The following is a 19,907-nucleotide window of genomic DNA, read 5'->3' on the forward strand; positions in this document are numbered from 1 at the left end:
GAAAATGCATTAACATATGAACTGAAACATGAATATATATTTACCACATCATTAGCAGATTTCTATAAAGAAAAATGCAGAAACAATCTGAGTCCTTACAGAGCTTTGTTGGAGGCTTTAACCACTGGCAGCAGCCTCAGAAGAACCTCCTCTGAAGCAGAGTATTTCTTCAGGTCAAACACATTCAGATCTTTTCCTGATGACACTAAGATGAAACCCAGAGCTGACCACTGAGCAGGAGACAGTTCATCTGTGGAGAGACTTCCTGAACTCAGAGACTGTTGGATCTCCTCCACTAGAGAACGATCATTCAGTTCATTCAGACAGTGAAACAGATTGATGCTTTTCTCTGCAGACACATTCTTACTGATCTTCTTCTTGATGTATTTAACTGTTTTTTGATTGGTCTTGGAAATACTCTCTGTGTGTGTCAGCAGACCCTGTAGGAGTCTTTGATTGGTCTGCAGTGAAAGTCCCAGAAGGAAACGGAGGAACAAATCCAGATGTCCGTTTGGACTCTGTAAGGCCTGGTCAACAGCTCTCTGATGGAGAGACTTTAGGTCAGATTTATTAACTAATGAAGACGCTTCTTTCATCACGTCAAAACCTGAGTTGTTGAAGGTCAAATGAACATGAAGAGCAGCCAGAAACTCCTGAACACTCAGATGGACGAAGCAGAACACCTTGTCCTGGTACACCCCTCTTTCCTCTTTAAAGATCTCTGTGAACACTCCAGAGTACACTGAGGCTGCTCTGATATCGATGCCACACTCTGTCAGGTCTGATTCATAGAAGATCAGGTTTCCTTTCTGCAGCTGATCAAAAGCCAGTTTTCCCATAGACTCAATCATCTTCCTGCTCTCTGGACTCCAGTGTGGATCTGTTTCAGCTCCTCCATCATACTTGACCTTCTTCAACTTGGTCTGAACCACCAGGAAGTGGATGTACATCTCAGTCAGGGTGCTGGGCAGCTGTCCTCCCTCTCTGGTCTCCAACACATCCTCCAGAACTGTAGCAGTGATCCAGCAGAAGACTGGGATATGGCACATAATGTAGAGGCTTTGTGATGTCTTCATGTGGGAGATGATTCTGTTGGCCTGATCCTTATCTCTGAATCTCTTCCTGAAGTACTCCTCCTTCTGTGGGTCATTGAACCCTCTGACCTCCGTCACCATGCCAACAAATTGAGAAGGGATCTGATTGGCTGCTGCAGGTCGTGTGGTTATCCAGAGGAGAGCAGAGGGAAGCATTTTCCCCCTGATGAGGTTTGTCAGCAGAACGTCCACTGAGGTGGACTCTGTAGCATCAGTCAGGATCTCCTTGTTGTGGAAGTCCAGAGGAAGTCGACTCTCATCCAGGCCATCAAAGATGAACAGAACCTGGAAGTGTTCAAAGCTGCAAATTTCTTTGGTTTCAGGAAAGAAGTGATGAACAAGTTCCACCAAGCTGAACATTTTCTCTTTCAGCACATTCAGCTCTCTGAAAGTGAATGGAAATATGAACTGGATCTTCTGGTGGGCTTTACCTTCAGCCCAATCCAGAGTGAACTTCTGTGTTAATACTGTTTTCCCAATGCCAGCCACTCCCTTTGTCATCACTGTTCTGATTGGTTTATCTCCTCCAGGTGGGACATTAAAGATTTCTTCTTGTCTGATTGTTTTTTCTGGTCTGTGTGGTTTCCTGGATGCTGTTTCAATCTGTCTGAATTCATGTTCATCATTGACCCCTCCATCCTCTCCCTCTGTGATGTAGAGTTCTGTGTAGATCTGATTCAGAAGGATTGGACTTCCTGCTTTAGGAATTCCCTCAAACACAGACTGGAACTTCTTCTTCAGAACAGATTTAAATTGATCTTCACAAACTGCAGCAAGATGGTCTAAATTAACACAAAGAGTCAAATAAGGAGATAAATAAAACAATCTTCTGATTATGATTTGAATTAATATGATTCAATCTGTTCAGATAACAGTAAATGTGTTATTTGTCTATCAGATCAAACTTTGTAGAAATCCTCTTACTGATCTGCAGATGGTCAGCCAGCTCCTCCTGCTTCATCCTCCTCAGGAAGTTCAGTGTGATCTTCATCACTGCCTCTCTGCTGATCCTCATCTGCTCTTCATCATCACCTTCCAACACCTCATCATCTCTCTGACTCGCTGAACATTCTAGGTAATCTGGACTCAGAACATTCTGGATTTTCTTCAGTTCTTTCTTCACAAAAGTAACAATGTTGTCCTCCAGCATCTGGAATAGAATAATAGATGAAGGAAACATCAGACTGAAATCATGGAGCCAAACACCAGATGGATGTTGGACAGACTGACAGTCCTCTGGCCTACAAAGTGCAGCATGGAGCTTAATGTGAACAGAACCCATGGAAAAATAGTTGTTCATTTACATACCATAAATATGGAGTCCAGCTGTGTTTGATGCTGCTGAACAGATGGACCACTGGGAACCTCTGAGCTCTGCTGGTGCACTCTGTGGAAAAAACAGGAACAAATGGGAAGTCAAGAAATTTTTAACCAGTAGTATTCACAGGTAAAATTACCAAGAGTTTCACATTAAATGTCATTGAAGAAGAAAAACAAAGCATCACTTAAAGACAATACAAATAAGTTAGAAAGAGGAAGATGAAAAGGATGAATTCCATTAACACCAGAATCAATGAGTAGACATTTTAAAATGTTGAACTTGGATTTCAAACAGTCCACACTCTCAGTAGATCTGATGCTGGTGGAGACAGTGTCCCAGAGCTTGGGGACAGTAGAAGTGATGAATGTGGGGCATCCATCAGGTTTTGATAACTAGATCTGAGGTGATGTGGACATGGAGAAGACCCATGTCCATGTACACATATGTGGGTGTGTACATGTGGGATCCTCTCCTGGATGTTATAATGAGGATTTTAAAATGGATCCTGTAGATCCTTGGAAGCCAGTGATCTCACATTGTATCTGTCCACACAGAGACAATCAGAAGGTAAAGGTTCATGAAGTGATATCTAGATGTGAGCAGTGAACCTGATTATTAAAGTAGTTGTAAATATTTAATGTTCCTGCTGATCCCATTAAGAACCAGCAGAACCTCTGATGGTCCACATCAGCTCAGTTTGGTTGAGTTCCAGCAGATCTCACCAACCACATCATGAAGCTGTTCTTCTCTGCTGAACTGCTCTCACAATGCACACAGGAACCAAGTCCTGAAGGACCAGACTGGCTTTACCAGGTGTTTCCCAGTGGAAATGTGTTCCACTGTTAGTCTGACATGGAGCCAGGATGCAACAGGACATCATGATCACCAGCCCAGAGATAAAGATATGAAGGTATTTTCATTTAAACAGAGCTGCTGATTTCTGTAGATAATGGATCTAACCTCTCTGTAAATATAACTGGAAACATCTGAGTTCTTACTGGTTCAGTTTCCACAGTTACAGCAAATAGACACAGCTCACATCTCTGATGATGGAGGTCCAGGAGAATTTATTGTTGTCATGAATTGTCATTTGTTAAATAATGAAACTTTCAATGCAAAGTTTTTTTTTAAAGGTTGCATTACAAGTCCATTAAAAGTGCTGATGTAGCATTATTTTGCAAATAATGACACTTTGATGCAAAGTTGGCACTTTTAATGGACTTTCAATGCAACTTTAGAGCAATTTTGCATTAAAAGTATCATTATTTCCCAAGTGATACTTCATGACAACAGTCATAGACATTCATAAGGACTCCTTCATGTTTTTGACAGGTGTTATGTCATGTCAGTCCTATGCACACCTTGTCAAATAAAGTGTTACCCTTAGTTTACTTTATATTTTTGTATTATTTACAGAGATTCTTTGTAGGTTAATATTTGTTGATTTTATTCATTTATTTATTTATTTATTTTTGTTATTTGTTTGTTTTTCTAATTGAGACAGAACGAACTGTGGGTCCATTGTTTTCTATGAGTACAGAAAATAACCTGAAACTCTGTGTAATGTTGTCATAATAACAAAACTTGGTATCGTCACATGGCCACAATGACAGATATAAACAGAACAGTTACAGCAGTTAGAAACAGCTCACCTCTCTGATGGTGGAGCTCCAGCAGATTTAAAGTCAAAGAAATCTTCCTTTGACCAGTCGCTCTTAAAGGACACACAGCTGGGTTCTGGTTCTAGTCTCTCATGGATCCTGAAAGAAACATGATGATTAAAACTTAATCTATTCAGTCTGGATGAAGCAGCAAAGAGGAGCAGCAGCAGCTTCATCACCACGTCTGTTCTGGCCTGATATAGTGAACGCTGTGTGAAAAGGGCTGTGGACAGTTAGAGATGGTGACCTCACCTCTGACCTTTGCTCTGGCTCTCATCTTCCCCACACAGAGTGGTTTTAGAGGGAGGGACTCCCTCCTCTCTGTCCTCACACTGATCCATGCTGCTGAATTCACATCAGCTCACACACACTTTCTACCTTCACCTGCAGAGGAAACACACATCATTCATCTGCACATCAACTCTGATCATCCTTTACATCATTAGAGCTGGAAAAAGATCAGCTGCTCCTCCTCTGATTGGCTCTTCTTCTCTGCTTCATATCAGTGTCAGGTGAATGCAGTCAGACAGCAGAGAGGCAGAGGAAGCTGCCATCAGCTGCTGCACTTCTACTATCAGTCCACCAGATGGAGACATGGAGCAACATTTACATTCACTGATTCAACCTGAACAACAAGAAGTATTTTAATTAGTTAATAATTAATCTCTACAGGTGGATTTTCCTCTCCTTCAAATGGTAACTATTTAATAATCTGACTGAATCAAAGACATTTTAAGGATAAGATTTCATTTTGAAACGAAGCAGCAAGAAAGTGTTGTGTTTGACATTTTCTTGCTGTCCAGTCTCAGCTGGAGTTTGATTCCTGGATATAAAATCATGAAGCAGTTTGTTTAAAGAACAGAACCATCAGCTATTCATCATGTTTTTTTTCTTCCACCTTATCAAATATTTAATAATCCTGTAGATTAGCTTTCGAACACCACAGAGAAAAATCTTTGAACTGAATTTAGAAGTGAACATTTTCACCAAAAATCAGAAAACAGAAACAAGTAGAAAAGTTTCTGTAGAAAACTTCAAGTAGAAACAGACTTACAGTTTTTTTAAATGATCCAAAGAGTTGAAGAAGAACATCTGACTGAGACCCAACAGAACTACAGTAGAACCAGACTAATGCCACACCTGTACAGAGACAAAACATAAGTGGACTTTTACCTGACATAAACCACGAGTTCAAAGTCAAGGTGCTATAAATGATTAACACCTGATTATGTGACAGCTCACCTGGTTTGTAGTTTCAGAGAAGCAGAAGGTTTGCTGTAAAATAAGAAGCAGGTTGATAAAGTCTTCATGAGGAAGGAGAGAAGTTCTGATGAAAATGTTTTATGATGGATTCATAAGGAGAAATGAACCCAGAGAGAAGAACAGCTGGTTGATTCCAGCTGCAGTAACTGGTCGGACTATGAATACAGTCAGAATATGAGCATAAAATTAAACAAACTAAACTGTAGTCCTTAACATCACCACAGTACTGCAGCTAAAACCACACATTGTTCTAAGATGAGTCCTAGTGAAAGTCCTTATAGGAGAATTAGGCAGGTATTCACTAGAGTTTTGGTTTTTAAATTCAGGGAATCAAACCTTTAGAAAATCCTAAAGACCCTCTTAAGAGGCAGAGTGACCACAAAGTTGATTTGTTGGATTCTGTGAAGACGTTTGCAGTCTAAAGAGGAAATACCACCTATTCAGTAGAACTAGAATAGGTGGTTCTACTAAATAGGTGGAATTCAGTAGAACCACCTTGGTGGTTCTACTGAATTCCACTCAGACCCTAAGACCCCCACTCAGACCCTGAGTGGGGTCAGACCACTCAGACTCAGGTCTGAGTGGTTCCAGGGTCTTTTCTCTTCCTCAGGGTGAATTGTTTCACTATATAATAATGAAATATTGAGATAAAATTGGTTCATTGAAGCTGATTGTTTAGAGAGGAAGAGAAAGAGGATTAGAAGCAGAGGAAGTGAACTGAGGCAAAGAAATCAAACAAAGAGTCTAGTTGATCTTGAGAAACACGAGGAAAGTTTGGAAGGTTGGATGAAGAGAAAGAGAAAAATGCTAAACAAATGGAAATGCTTCTTTTTCTGAATATAAATCTTTAGTTGAAAAATTAGAGGCCTCCATCTAGAAAAACAACAAAACAAACCCTAATTGATTTCTATTGCTTCTTCTTCCCTCTGTCTGAGCCTCACTGAGGTGCATCTGACCTCTGACCTCAACTCCTCAACCCTGTGCTCCCATGGACCAGATGATGTCCCTCTCATACCATCACTTTCAGTGATCTACTGGATCACTGAAAGTGATCCAGTAGATCCAGTGGATCAAGAAGATCAGGAAGATGAAGAAAACCTTCATCACCTCCAGCCACTGAAGTGTCTGTTGATCCTAATTTTTTTAACACCAGAGAACTGATGAAACATTTCCATTCAGGGGACGACTGTCAGGTCTCCTGTTGGACATTTGGACTGAAACTGTGTGTGACTGAGCTTTATCAATCAATCATCAATCAAATTTGATTTGTATAGCACATTTCAGCAGCAAGGCATTTCAAAGTGCTTTACATCATTACAAACACAGAATCACAATGCAATATAGAATCAATCATTAAGCCAAGTTACATCAATAAATTTGTAATTGATTACATTTCAAATACAACTCTAAACAGGTGGGTTTTTAGTTGAGATTTAAAAGAAGTCAGTGTTTCAGCTGTTTTACAGTTTTCTGGAAGTTTGTTCCAAATTTGTGGTGCATAGATGCTTTAACAACCTCCACTGGTCTGCTGTCCAGTATCAGTGTAGAGAAAGAAAAGATAAACATGATTCAAAGCTGTGAGAGGAGAAGACACCACTCTGAACTGGTGATGCTTGTTTCACCTGTGGACAACATGGACATTGACTGAGGGACGATCTGGACCAGCCAGAGATCCAAGACCAGAACCAGTTGGACTGACAGGGAGCCGGAGGAGAGAGACGGGGAGGATTTCACTGCAGCGACGCCGACAGCAGGAGGGAGAGAGAGAAGAGAAAGAAGAGCTTTAAGATAAGTTACACGCACACACACACACACACAGTGCAAAGAAGACTGCTGGTTTATTAACCCCGTTCATATTTAGAAATTCTTTAGCGAGAAAAGAATGAGTTCAATAGAATTTTTATGTTCAATAAATAAACTCTTTCAATTGTTCCTGTTAATTCTAAGTCCTGAACAGAAGGACCAACACTAATGATCCTTTAAGGGTCCATGAACCATAGATTGAGAAACTGTGGAGGGAAACTGCAATCACTTTAGTTCTGCAATGAACTAACAAAATTGACGTTCAGATGGTTGAGATTTATTTTGTTCTCCTTTTTGAAGATCTAAGCTGTAGTTACATATTAGTATGGGAATAAATAAAACATCTTTCAGGGTTAAGAATTAGAGATCATTAATACTGCAGTGTTTATAACATTTTGGTATACCATATAATATTTGTTGCATTGAAATTGAATAGAAGGAAATTCTTATAAAATAAAGCTGTGATACATTTCAACTAAGAGGTTAAAAAGACTTTTTGTTTTCCTGGAAATATTTGTTATAACAAAACCTAAAATTAGTGAAGCTTCAGCAGAAACTTGATCAATTTGTTGCTGTGATCCTAAACTATGAACACATAACTTAAAACAGGATCCTGTAGATTGGAGTTCAATTCAAACATTAAAATATGTTAAAAGGAGGAAAATTAGAGAATCTTGAAGCTTCAGTAAATTTGATAATTACAATTTGATAAAATAGACAAAATGAGGACTGACTGGAAATTATTGACTGTGATGAAAATTTAACTGATGCCAAATTCTGACTGTCTGTTTCATGTTGAATGTTTGTGTGTTTTGTGTTTGATAAAAATTGTTTACTAAACTAAACTTAGTTATAGTTTGAATAAGGAACTTAAGTTTCTAAAGGAAAATTGCAGGAGATGATCTGAGATTTTAGTTTGTCTTCAGGATGGTAATTTTTATTTTTGATACTTTGACAACCAAAATTATATTTTGCTCTGTTAATTCTAACAGTGCAAGGAGGAAGTATCTGAACAAAGCTTGTTTTGAATGTGCAAAGAACCTTTTGACGAAATGCATCATGGGATGCTTTAATAGTTGATTTATGAGACAACTTTACAGTATTAGACAAGGATAAAAACATAAATCAACCTACATTCAAACTTCAAATTAGATTTGAAGACTCTGTGTGGAAGTGAGGCCCACATTGCTGAGCTCATACGACACAAACCATTGAAATTAAACATATTACTTAGCAGATGGCTGGTTTCTGATGCTTCTGATGACTCGGTTGCCAATGGTGATGCAAGAGCTGATGCTGCTGCTAAGCTAGCTGCCCAGAGACCTCAGGCAGTAAACTGCCCCTTCTTTCACACTTGCTGATGTTAAGATGGTTCAATCCTTTGCACATTCTCTGTCTGACAAACCTTTTGACCACTTAATATTGGATTTTGTCAAATCTCACCAACTAAGGTTAAAAATGAAAAATGAAAATGAAAAAATAAAATAAAATAACCTCTCTGTAATTTAGATCAAACCTCCAAATCCAAAACAACAAAGTCAGTAGTAAAACGTCACTCTACCATTTATCAAGTGCTACAACCTCTGACCCCAAAGAGAACATCGTCCAGTTCAACAGCTAGTTTAAATGTTTCTGAAAGGTTCTCCACCCAAAGAACAATTGCTGGTCTACTAGCGAGTGGTCGAAGTGGAGAGTGAAGATTTGTACTGTCATGTTTATTCACTTGGACATTCTCACACACTGGAAAGAAGGAGAAAGACGATTCAAAGTTTTTACACTCAGAAGAGTGGAGAGCTGAGCCAGGAAGTCTTCTCCATCTCAGTCTTCCAAAACACACACTCTGAAGCACACTCCTTCCACAGTACCTTTAATTTAAATTAGGGCGGTCCCTAGGTTACAAGATTGACAGCTGTTATCTAAGGGAGGAGGGGCAAACAGAAACCCAGCTGCCAAACACAGTCAATCACAAATCGATTCTAATACAAAGAAGATTAATGTTGATTTCTTACATGCAGTTCCCATCACCCAAGGCTAACAACTCTTAACATTTACTCCATCAAGCCAGTTGTCACTCTGGTTCCAGGCAGTCTGATTCTAATTTAGCACACTTCTAATTTGGCACGCTTTCCTGCAGAAACAGAAGAAACACACATCCCAGGGCAAACAAAGATCTCCCAGTCCTTAAAAGGTAATAATGAGTATATATGAGAATAAGATATTTAAAAATCTAACATGTAGCATCACTGTTCCGACAGGAGGCACAACAATCCTCCTGAGCAGATAGACTGTCAGTTTTCTTATTTCTACAACACTTTACCTATTTTCAGATGGGAAAATCTACATTTTCTTGTTGGGATTCTGAAACATTTACACTACAGACACTTATCTATACCTTCAGTGAGCAAATTAAAGATTTTTGTGCGATTTTATAGAAAACACATGAAATTGGGAAACTACATCATGATACTATTTAGCTCTTTGACTAAGATTTAGATTAAATAAATATATTAAATGTATTAATATTGCTAACTTCATGCTGTAACAACAAAATTACATCAATATTTCAGCCCAGATTTTTATATCGATGATATTTAGACTAGAATGTTTCAAGTGGGAAAGTAGGAAAACTACATTCCTGTGGGATTTTTTAAATGTTGATGTTGAGGGTGGAGTGTTTGGTCAGAGACATCAGATCGTGAGACGGCGACACCAGGAGCCGGTCCTCAACCTCTTGGCTCTCGTACTCGGTATAAAGGTCAGAAATGTCTCTGCTCAAGTTCTGCATGAGCGGAAACATTCATGGGGATCAAAGTTCAGCTTGGAGGCAACAGGAACAAAACGAAGCTGCAGTGAAACATTCAAGCTTGTAGAATAATGAGTAAACCCCAATTAACTGGTGGAAACTAATTTGCTTAGACAAACCTGTATTTAAATGACCCAGTGTTTTTGATTATATTTTTTCCATCTTAAATACAAAAGGTATATAATTTTAAACTTTCTAACTTCTTTTCTGCAGTTCCAGGGTGAGTCTTTCTTCATGACTCTTTAAGGAATGAGAAGCTCAGCTCAATGTTTTTATCCAACCTTGTTACTATTCAGTGAAATAAGTTGGAGGAGAGACGTTTGGTTCCTGTTGCAGCTCAGTGTTAATCTGGTTAATCTGAGAGATGAGCTCCAGTCTAACACTGCAGTGAGGATTAAAACCGGCCAGACAAGGTGAGGGACGGAGGAGAGGTCACCATCAGGAAGTTTGCCGCTTGACGGCAGACGCTGCGCCAATCAGGCCGGTCGATCTCCCGCTCCCTTCTTCCCCCATTCGTGAACAAGATCCCGAGATACTTGAACTCCTCCACTTGGGGCAGGACACCCCCCATGACCCAGAGAAGGCACTCTATCCTTTTCCGGCTCAAGACCATGGCCTCGGATTTGGAGGCACTGATCCCTATCCTGGCCGCTTCACACTCGGCTGCGAACCACTCCAGCGAGAGCTGCAGATCACGACCCGATGAAACCAAAAGGACCACATCGTCTGCAAAAAGCAGAGATGAGATCCTAAGGCCACCAAATCGGATCCCCTCAACACCTTGGCTGCACCTAGATATTCTGTCCATGAAAGTGATGAACAGAATCGGTGACAAAGGGCAGCCCTGGCGGAGTCCAACTCTCACCGGAAACGAGCCCGACTTACTGCCGGCAATGCGGACCAGGCTCTGACACCGGTCACACAGGGACCTGACAGCCCGTATCAAAGGGCCCGGTACTCCATACTCCCGGAGAACCCCCCACAGGGCTCCCCGAGGGACACGGTCGAACGCCTTCTCCAAGTCCACAAAACACATGTACACTGGTTGGGTGAACTCCCGTGCACCCTCCAGGACCCGTGCCTGAGGGTGTAGAGCTGGTCCAGTGTTCCACGACCAGGATGAAAACCACACTACTCTTCCTGAATCCGAGGTTCGACTATCCGATGGACCCTCCTTTCCAGGACCCCTGAATAGACCTTGCCAGGGAGGCTGAAGAGTGTGACCCCCCTATAATTGGAGCACACCCTCCGGTCCCCCTTTTTGAACAGGGGGACCACCACCGCAGTCTGCCAATCCAGGAGAACTGCCCCCGATGTCCATGCAATATTGCAGAGTCACGTCAGCCAACACAACCCTACAACATCCAGAGCCTTAAGGAACTCCGGGCAGATCTCATCCACCCCCGGAGCCTTGCCACCGAGGAGCTTTTTAACCACCAGCAGCACACCATCCCCACTATAAACAGTGTTGGTGCCGTACTGCTTCCCCCCCCTGAGACGCCGGATGGTGGACCAGAATCGCCTCGAAGCCGTACGGAAGTCTTTCTCCATGGCCTCTCCAAACTCCTCCCACGCCCGAGTTTTTGCCTCAGCAACCACCCGAGCCACATGCCGTGTCGCCTGCCGGTACCCATCAGCTGCTTCCGGAGTCCCACAGTCCAAAAAGGCCCGGTAGGACTCCTTCTTCTGCCTGATGGCATCCCTCACCGAAGGTGTCCACCAACGGGTTCGAGGGTTGCCGCCACGACAGGCACTGACAACCTTGTGGCCACAGCTCCGATCGGCCGCCTCGACAATGGAGGCAAGGAACACGGTCCACTCAGACTCCATGTCCCCCACCTCCTCCGGGACGTGTTCGAAGTTTTGCCGGAGATGAGAGTTAAAGCACCGTCTGGCAGGGGATTCCACCAGACGTTCCCAGCAGACCCTCACAACACTTTTGGGCCTGCCAGGCCTGACCGGCATCCTCCCCCACCACCGGAGCCAACTCACCACCAGGTAGTGGTCAGTGGACAGCTCCGCACCTCTCTTCACCCGAGTGTCCAAGACATACGGCCGCAGATCCGATGAAACGATGACAAAGTCGATCATCGAACTGCGGCCTAGGGTGTCCTGGTGCCAAGTTCACATATGGACACCCTTATGCCTGAACATGGTGTTCGTTATGGACAATCCATGACGAGCACAGAAGTCCAACAACAGAACACCGCTCGAGTTCAGATCGGGGGGGCCGTTCCTCCCAACCACGCCCCTCCAGGTCTCACTGTCATTGCCCACGTGAGCGTTGAAGTGCCCCAGCAGAACAAGGGAGTCCCCAGGAGGAGCACTCTCCAGTACCCCCTCTAAGGACTCCAAAAAGGGTGGGTAATCTGAACTGTCGTTCGGCCCGTAAGCACAAACTACAGTCAGGACCCGTCCCCCCACCCGTAGGCGGAGGGAGGCTACTCTCTCGTTCACCGGAGTAAACCCCAACGTACAGGCGCCGAGATGGGGAGCAACAAGTATGCCCACTCCTGCCCAATGCCTCTCACCTGGGGCAACTCCAGAGTGGAAGTATGTCCAGCCCCTCTCAAGGAGGCTGGTTCCAGAACCAGAGCCATGCATCGAGGTGAGACCGACTATTTCTAGCCGGAACCTCTCGACCTCACACACTAGCTCCGGCTCCTTCCCCACCAGAGAGGTGACATTCCACGTCCCAAGAGCCAGCTTCTGCAACCGAGGATCGGACCGCCAGGTTCCCCTCCCTCTGCTGCCACCCATCACACAATGCACCCGACCTCTGTGGCCCCTCTCACGGGTGGTGGGCCCATGGGAGGGGGGACACATGTTTCCTCTTCGGGCTGAGCCCGGCCGGGCTCCATGGGTAAAAGCCCGGCCACCTGGCGCTCGCCATCGTGCCCCCCCTCCAGGCCTGGCTGCAGAGTGGGGCCCCGGTGACCCGCGTCCGGGCGACGGAACGCCAAGTCCAATGTTTTTACTCATCATTGGGGTCTTCGGGCTGCGCTTTGTCTGGTCCCTCACCAAGGACCTGTCTGCCTTGGGTGACCCTAACAGGGGCATGAAACCCCAGACAGCATAGCTCCTAGGATCATTGGGGAACTCAAACCCCTCCACCACGATAAGGTGGCAGCCCAAGGAGGAGAAAAAAAAACTTTTTAAAGTAAATATTTAAATTTGAACAGGAAAAAAACAGAATGAGCAGCAAATGAACCAAATGCTGAAGAAAAATGTTTTTATTTCCTAAAACACATGAAGAAAAACTGCAGCAAATATAAAAAAGGAAGATTTAATATTCAAATCTGACGTGTTAAGAAAAATAGTAGCCAACAGAAACAGAAATTGTTCAGTGATTGAGAAAAACTGATCAACATTTCAAAGAAATCTGATAAATGAAAGGAAAAAATAAGAGAAAGAACATCTTGATATTCAGATGTTGTTTCTCTGAACATCAGTCAACAGAGCACAATTCTATTTTCTCCTCATCATTCACTGCAATTCTTCATTTCTTCTGGAAAACAAGGGATTTGGAAATAAACAGAAAAACATGTGGATCCTGAAATAATCCTGGAATAATCTTGGAATAATTTCAGCTTCCATCTTTATGGGACAGGAAGAAGAAAAATTTTCCAAGGATTCAATCAGAATTGTTTCACCAAGAAATAGATTGTAGAGACTGAACTATCTGTTCAACAGTGAGAGAGTTTCTCTGACAGGAGGAAAATCTTTAGACTCTTTAGACTCAACTCAGCACAGAAACACTGAGGAACCAGAACTGAGCCAGAATCCAGGAATCAGAGGTTCAGTGAATGTGGTGTTGAAGGTGTGGAGGAGGATCAGTGAGTCAGAGGAAACTCTGTAGAAGGACAGAATGCCAACAGGACAGTCCACATATACTGCTACTCTGTTAGAGACAGAGGAGGAGGAGAGAAGAGTTTGTCTGTTATTGTGCCAGACACAGTAACCAACATCAGAGCATCTCAGACTCCACGAATGATCATTCCCTCCAAGCACGCAGTCTCTACTGATTCCTTTCCTCCCGATTCTTCTGTAACTCACTGATATATAAACTTGTTCCTTTCCACTTCAACCTCCCAGTAACAGCGACCAGTCAGACCAGTTCTACACAGCAGCTGATGATCAGATATCAAATCTGTCTGGATGATCAGGATATGACTGAAGCTCCTCCAAATGTGTCACCTTCCTGTTGTCTTCAGACAGTTTCAGTATTCTGCTCACTGTGTTTGTGTCGATGGTGAGTTGACAGGAATCTGATGGAGAGAACAAACACAATCCAGCTGCAGTTATTGATCATTTATTGACACTTTGATGATGACTCCTGAATGAGTGATGTGACAGTTTGAAGATGGTTGAATGTGAGCTGCTTTGTTTTCATGAATCAGATGAGAAACACACTTACACTTCCTCATTCTCCATGAACCTGGTGTCAAGAATCGGCCTCCAGCAGGCTCCACCCTGAAAGGAGGAGGGGGGTCAGACCATCAGTCTCTTTCAGCAGCAAACATGGACATTACATGTCTCTCAGACACACATTGTCCTCCACTGAGACAGGAAACAGTCCAACATTTGGATTGCAAACTGCAGTGGATGTAGGAAGGACAGTTGGTGCTGCTGCAGCACAACTCATTTCTCCAAACACAGGAAAAGCTCCAACAGAGAGGAGAAAGTAAATCCCTCAGTAACAACCTGAAGAAACTCACTGAAGCCTAAAAGGACATCAGGAAACTAAGGAAACATTTCTGGAAGCTCAACCTGATTTAATAATCAGCATTAAAATACAATCAATCTAAACTCTGATACAACACCTGGATACCTGTTCCATCCACACTCCCACACACAGATGAAGGAATGAAACACTAAACAGCCCTGCTGCTGAAAACCTGCTGTGGCCTCACTGTAATATCCAGAAATACAAACATTAAAAAGGAGAAGCTGCATCACATTCAACAAAGAGTTCCTCCTCCAGAGGTGGAGAAAGAACTCAAACAATGTACTGAAGTAAAAGTACAAATAAACAGACACAAATGTTCTCTAGTAAAAGAACCACATTAACATTTTTACTTGAGTAAAAGTAAGAAAGTACTGGCTTTTAAAAATACTTAATGTATTAAAAGTAAAAGTACTTGCTGAATGTTTTACCTAATGGCTAATACAATATCATTAAGTGTACCAATCATATTTAATTTGAATACATCAGTAATGAGCCATTTAATGCTGCAGATAAATGATGTTTTATTGTGTTTACTCTCTGTGACAGTTTAGATTTAGATTTGTGATTCTATGCATCAGAATATCAGGATGACCTGCGTCTCTCTAACAGTCCTTAACTACAGTCATTTTCAGTAAATTAGAATATTTATGAAAAGTATTTCAGTAACTCGGCTCACAAGTTAAACACATCATACAGATTAATTTCCCACAAACTTGAAGCTTTTATTTATAAATCATGATGATTTGTTGTTTACAGCTCATGAAAATATGATATTTATGATCAGATTACAAACCAATAAAAAAACCTTGATGCAGAAATGTGGGTCTAATGACAAATATGTTTAATATTTGCTTAAATTGTTTTAAACCTGTCAAACGAGCCTCATGGGAACCATATTCTAATTTATTGAATATGACTGCAAATGTTAATTGGAGATGAAGATTATTCACATTAATTCAGTAACCAGGATGTGGAGGAGTTTAACGTTACTGGGACATTCATGGCAGGAGACGCTGCGCTCCATGCGCCCCGACCGCAGTAATCAATGTTACTGCAGGGAGGCAAAGGCGGCACCAGAATCATTGATTACTTTCAAACTAATGAACAAATTAAAAAAGTGCAATGCAACTTGGATGTACTGCTTTATAAAAATGTAGTGAAGTAGAAAGTACAGATACTGTAACATGTAGTGGATCAGTGAATGATGTTGAAAAAGTAGAATTGTGCTCTGTTGACTGGTAGAAATTAAAAAACAATAATAAGACCTTTTAAACAGATCCAAAAAAAGACTAATGTGTTTAGGTTTTCAATATTTGGGAAAGCTTTTGGTATTGTTCAATAAAGTTTGGCATTTTCTCCGGAAAACAAGGGATTTCCATTCTCTCCTGACTCCTTTCATTCATCTGATCAGTTTCCAGATGTCGCCCCCTGGTGGAGATCAAACTTCTAAATGGATGAAACTGTTCAACTTCTCTCTTTCTTTCTTTGCCTCATGAATAGTTTTCTTCACTTTTTATGTATTTTATATTTTGTTAAATCCTGAAGGTTGTGAGGTTTGAAAAAAATCTAAAGTTCTTTAGTTTTTCTCTCCCATAACTTTTAAACATCCATCTGACCAACATGAAGTTACTTTTCTTCTCATCTTTGCTTCTTGGGGCTGATTGGTCTGGAGCTCCATCAAATATTGTTTTAAAGTCCTTTCTGCCATCAGAAGATCGTCATGGAAATCTAACTGAACTTATCTTTTATTAATTTAGTCAAAGTCCCTATTAAACTATTAAACCCATCCCACTGTTTAATTTTCCTTGTGAGCCGTTCTTAGTCTGGAGAATATTCCAGAAAACTGGGTAATGATCTCTGCCTCCAGATGAGGCGTCTAAATATTTAATTATCAAATTAAACATTCAGCTTCAAAGTAAATGTTTCCCAGCAGACTGACTAAAGACATTTCTCCCTCTTCCTCCTCTATCAGACCTTCTCTGCTCCTGCAGCAGGTTCCTCCATACCTGAGAGCTTCCAGTCTCCAGTCTGGATCCTTCAGTCCAGCCCACAGCAGTTTCACTCCTGAGTCTCCTGGATGATTGTAGCTCAGGTCCAACTCTTTCAGATGGGAGGGGTTGGAGGTCAGAGCTGAGGCCAGAGAAGCACAGCCTTCCTCTGAGACCAAACAGCCTGATAATCTGCAGACACACAATTCATCACATGATGAGAATATGAGAACATTGATGTAGAACCCAAGGTCAGAAATGGTCACGGGCGGGCGGACAGATTTGTAACATGTGGAATAAATAAGAAAGCCAAGCAACTGCTGGGATCTGTAATTGTGCTTCTTTTTGCACCTAAGATGCAGCAATTTGTCAAGTGCCCAGAGTTACCTGAGAGTTTCCAGGTTGCAGTTTGGACTCTTCAGTCCAGCAGAGAGAAGCTTCACTCCTGAATCCTGCAGGTTGTTGTTACTCAGGTCCAGTTCTCTGAGACTGGAGGACTGGGAGCTGAGAACTGAGGACAGAGCTTCACAGCTTCTGTCTGAGAGGTTACAGACACTAAGTCTGAGGAGACAGGGAGAAAAATCTGTTATTAAACAATTCTTCAAAATGTATGTCTTTTTTTCAGTCAACAATGTTCATCTTTACTGATTTAAGGGACTGTTTTATATATAATTATGTTGCCTTTAGTTGTGGACTGGTTCAGTCTATAGATGGGCCTCCAGCCATGAAGGACTGAATTAAAGGCAACAAGGAGGCTGGCAAGAGAAATATTAAATTCCTCTATGAACTAAATTAATCCCATGTCAGTTTTAACAGAAAGAGTCCAATGAAGCCTGAGAATCAAGGCTGGGCTGAAGAACAGCATCACCTTCATTTATGGTCATGAGCTTTGGGTCATGAATAAAAGAACAAGGTTGCGGATACAAGCAGCTGAAATGGTTTTCTCCGTAGGGTGTCTGGGGTCTCCCTTAGTGATAGGGTGAGAAGCTCGGTCATCAGGGAGGGGCTCAGAGTAGAGCCGCTGCTCCTTCACATCAAGAGGAGCCAGTTGAGGTGGCTCGGGACATCTGGTCAGGATGCTTTCTGGAAGCTTCCCTGGTGAGGTGAAGCTTCACCAGGGAAGCTTGGTGCTTGGGATATGCCACTTCTCCTGGTGGCATATCCCACCAGGAGAAGGCCCCAGGGAAGACTCAGGACACGCTGGAGGGACTATGTCTCTTGGGTGGCCTGGAAATGCCTTGGGATTCCCCTAGGGAGCTGGAACAAGACTAAACACTAAAGGTTACTAAACATATGGAAAAAACACTTTTCAATTTTAAAGTCACCACAATTAAAATTGCATTCATAAATATCACAACATTGAACGGCCCTCCAAATATGTTTTAAACATTTTGTTGGAATAGGATGGGCCACCAATATGTTACGATCCTCATGTCATCACACAGAACTCACAAAATACAAAGTCCAGACCAGATTATGTTTCTAACAAAGAGGTTTTATTAAACCCAAGTCTGGACACAAAGTGGTTCTGGCAGTCTTGGTAAAATAAAAGAGTGAGAGAACGAACAAATAAGGCAGCAGTTGGCCATCGGATTCAGGCCGCTGTGGGGCTCATTCTGATTCTAATCTAACGTCCATAATAGTTATCTCTTCTTTAATTACAAATGATTTATTATTCTTTCTACTGCTATACTTAAATTCAAATTAAAAACCAGTTTATTGATCCCAAAAGGAAATAAAATCTTGTTGTGACTCATATTAATTCAAATTCTTCACAGTGTTAATTTAGATAGTAATGACTGTTGTCAAGAAAATCCGAGCTCATCCCACTTCCCCATGCTGGAGATTTTAGTTTAACAGTAATAATAAATAAAGTTATCTTTAAAATGAATCACTCAAGTGACATCAAGGCCCAACAGTAGACTTAAGTGTCAATAAAATAAATCTGGTTGGGTGTGTTGTTTTTGTCTCATGCAAACTTTGCTTTAATTCTACTTTTTTCTATCTAATCATAAGAAATCATAGTCAGACAGAGAGAGTCATGAAACAGGAAAAGCAGGTTTCCTGGAAAAAGAGGAAGTTTCCAGCCTGCAGATTTATAAAAATAGCTGAGACTATTCCTTATTTTAAAGAATGAAATCTAAACATTTTGAGTAATTTGATAAGATTCAAAGTAAAATACTTATATTAATATTGGTTTACTTGTAATAATACTTACACTTACATTTGTGGGAACACTTACAAGAAAAACAAGTAACTGTAACTTTGGTATCAAATAATTAGAATCATGTATTATTCTTGGTTTCACTTTAGAAAACATCTGTAATAACTCACATTAAGATTATAATAAGAATAATTAATAAGTTATGGTTATAAAATTATAAATGAATGCTAAATCAGAGAAGCTAAAGAAAATAAATGTGATATAAATGTGATTTTGACATTGAACTTGAAATGGTGTAAAAGGTGTAACTGTAATTAAACATCACTGATATGTTGGAGGTAGATGGTAGGTGAAAGGTGAAAGGTTAAAGGAAAAAGGGGAACTAGCAGGAGAGCAGAGATGATCAACGCCTTATTTGGAAACAGGTTGTTGAACAACTTAAATGTTTCAGAGAAAAGGTCGTGCAGGCAAGGGACACAGGAGGTTGAGCAACCCTGAGACATTAGCACAGACATCATGACATGAGGTCTCTTAAGACAGTGATGGATATGAGATCATCTGTCCACGCAGACAGCCAATGAAACAAGCACAGCAACAGTGCTAGCCAATGCAAACGCACCAAAAGGGTGGATAAACCCTTTAAAAGGTGGGTGCAAAAGAGGAACCTTTCGTTGGATCCTCCAGGCAGCTTCGAGCCAAGATCGAGATGGACAAAGAACTCTGCAGCTGAAGAAGAGCCGGGGCCACGGAGCCGAAGACTGTCCTGCTCATGGGGACCAATCCGTCAGGCCCACAACCTGTGGCTTCGAATCGCACTTCTCTCATCAGCTGAGTTCAGACTCCAAAGACAAAGATGAAGACAAAGGCAAAGAAGAAGAACTGGTGCCTTCCTTCCTGCCAGCTGCAAGTCCTGTGTGACCTCACCATCCATGCGGAGAAGAAGCTCATCAGACCTACAGAGATCCCTGCCTTCGCCGATCAACTTCCTCCTCCTGCTGCAGCACCTTCTTCATCATCAGGCCAGGTCTGGGGTTCGAAACGCCAAACTCCGTCCGTCTCTCTCTAAGGTTTCCTTTTTTAG

General features: G+C 41.9%; 1 protein-coding gene across 1 annotated transcript in view; it reads right to left on the bottom strand.

The window, feature by feature from the left end:
- LOC114149750 (protein NLRC5-like) overlaps positions 1–19,907 on the bottom strand; it is a 1,536,511-nt gene that overhangs the window by 32,707 nt on the left and 1,483,897 nt on the right. The window contains exons 25-26 of the mRNA XM_028025804.1: positions 17,050–17,223; positions 16,681–16,854 (exon numbers count right to left, since the gene is read on the bottom strand). Of these exons, the coding sequence (XP_027881605.1) occupies positions 16,681–16,854; positions 17,050–17,223 (348 nt within the window). The remainder of the gene's footprint in view (positions 1–16,680; positions 16,855–17,049; positions 17,224–19,907) is intronic.

This window comes from Xiphophorus couchianus, chromosome 8 (genome assembly GCF_001444195.1).
Source record: "Xiphophorus couchianus chromosome 8, X_couchianus-1.0, whole genome shotgun sequence".
Classification (NCBI taxonomy): domain Eukaryota; kingdom Metazoa; phylum Chordata; class Actinopteri; order Cyprinodontiformes; family Poeciliidae; genus Xiphophorus; species Xiphophorus couchianus.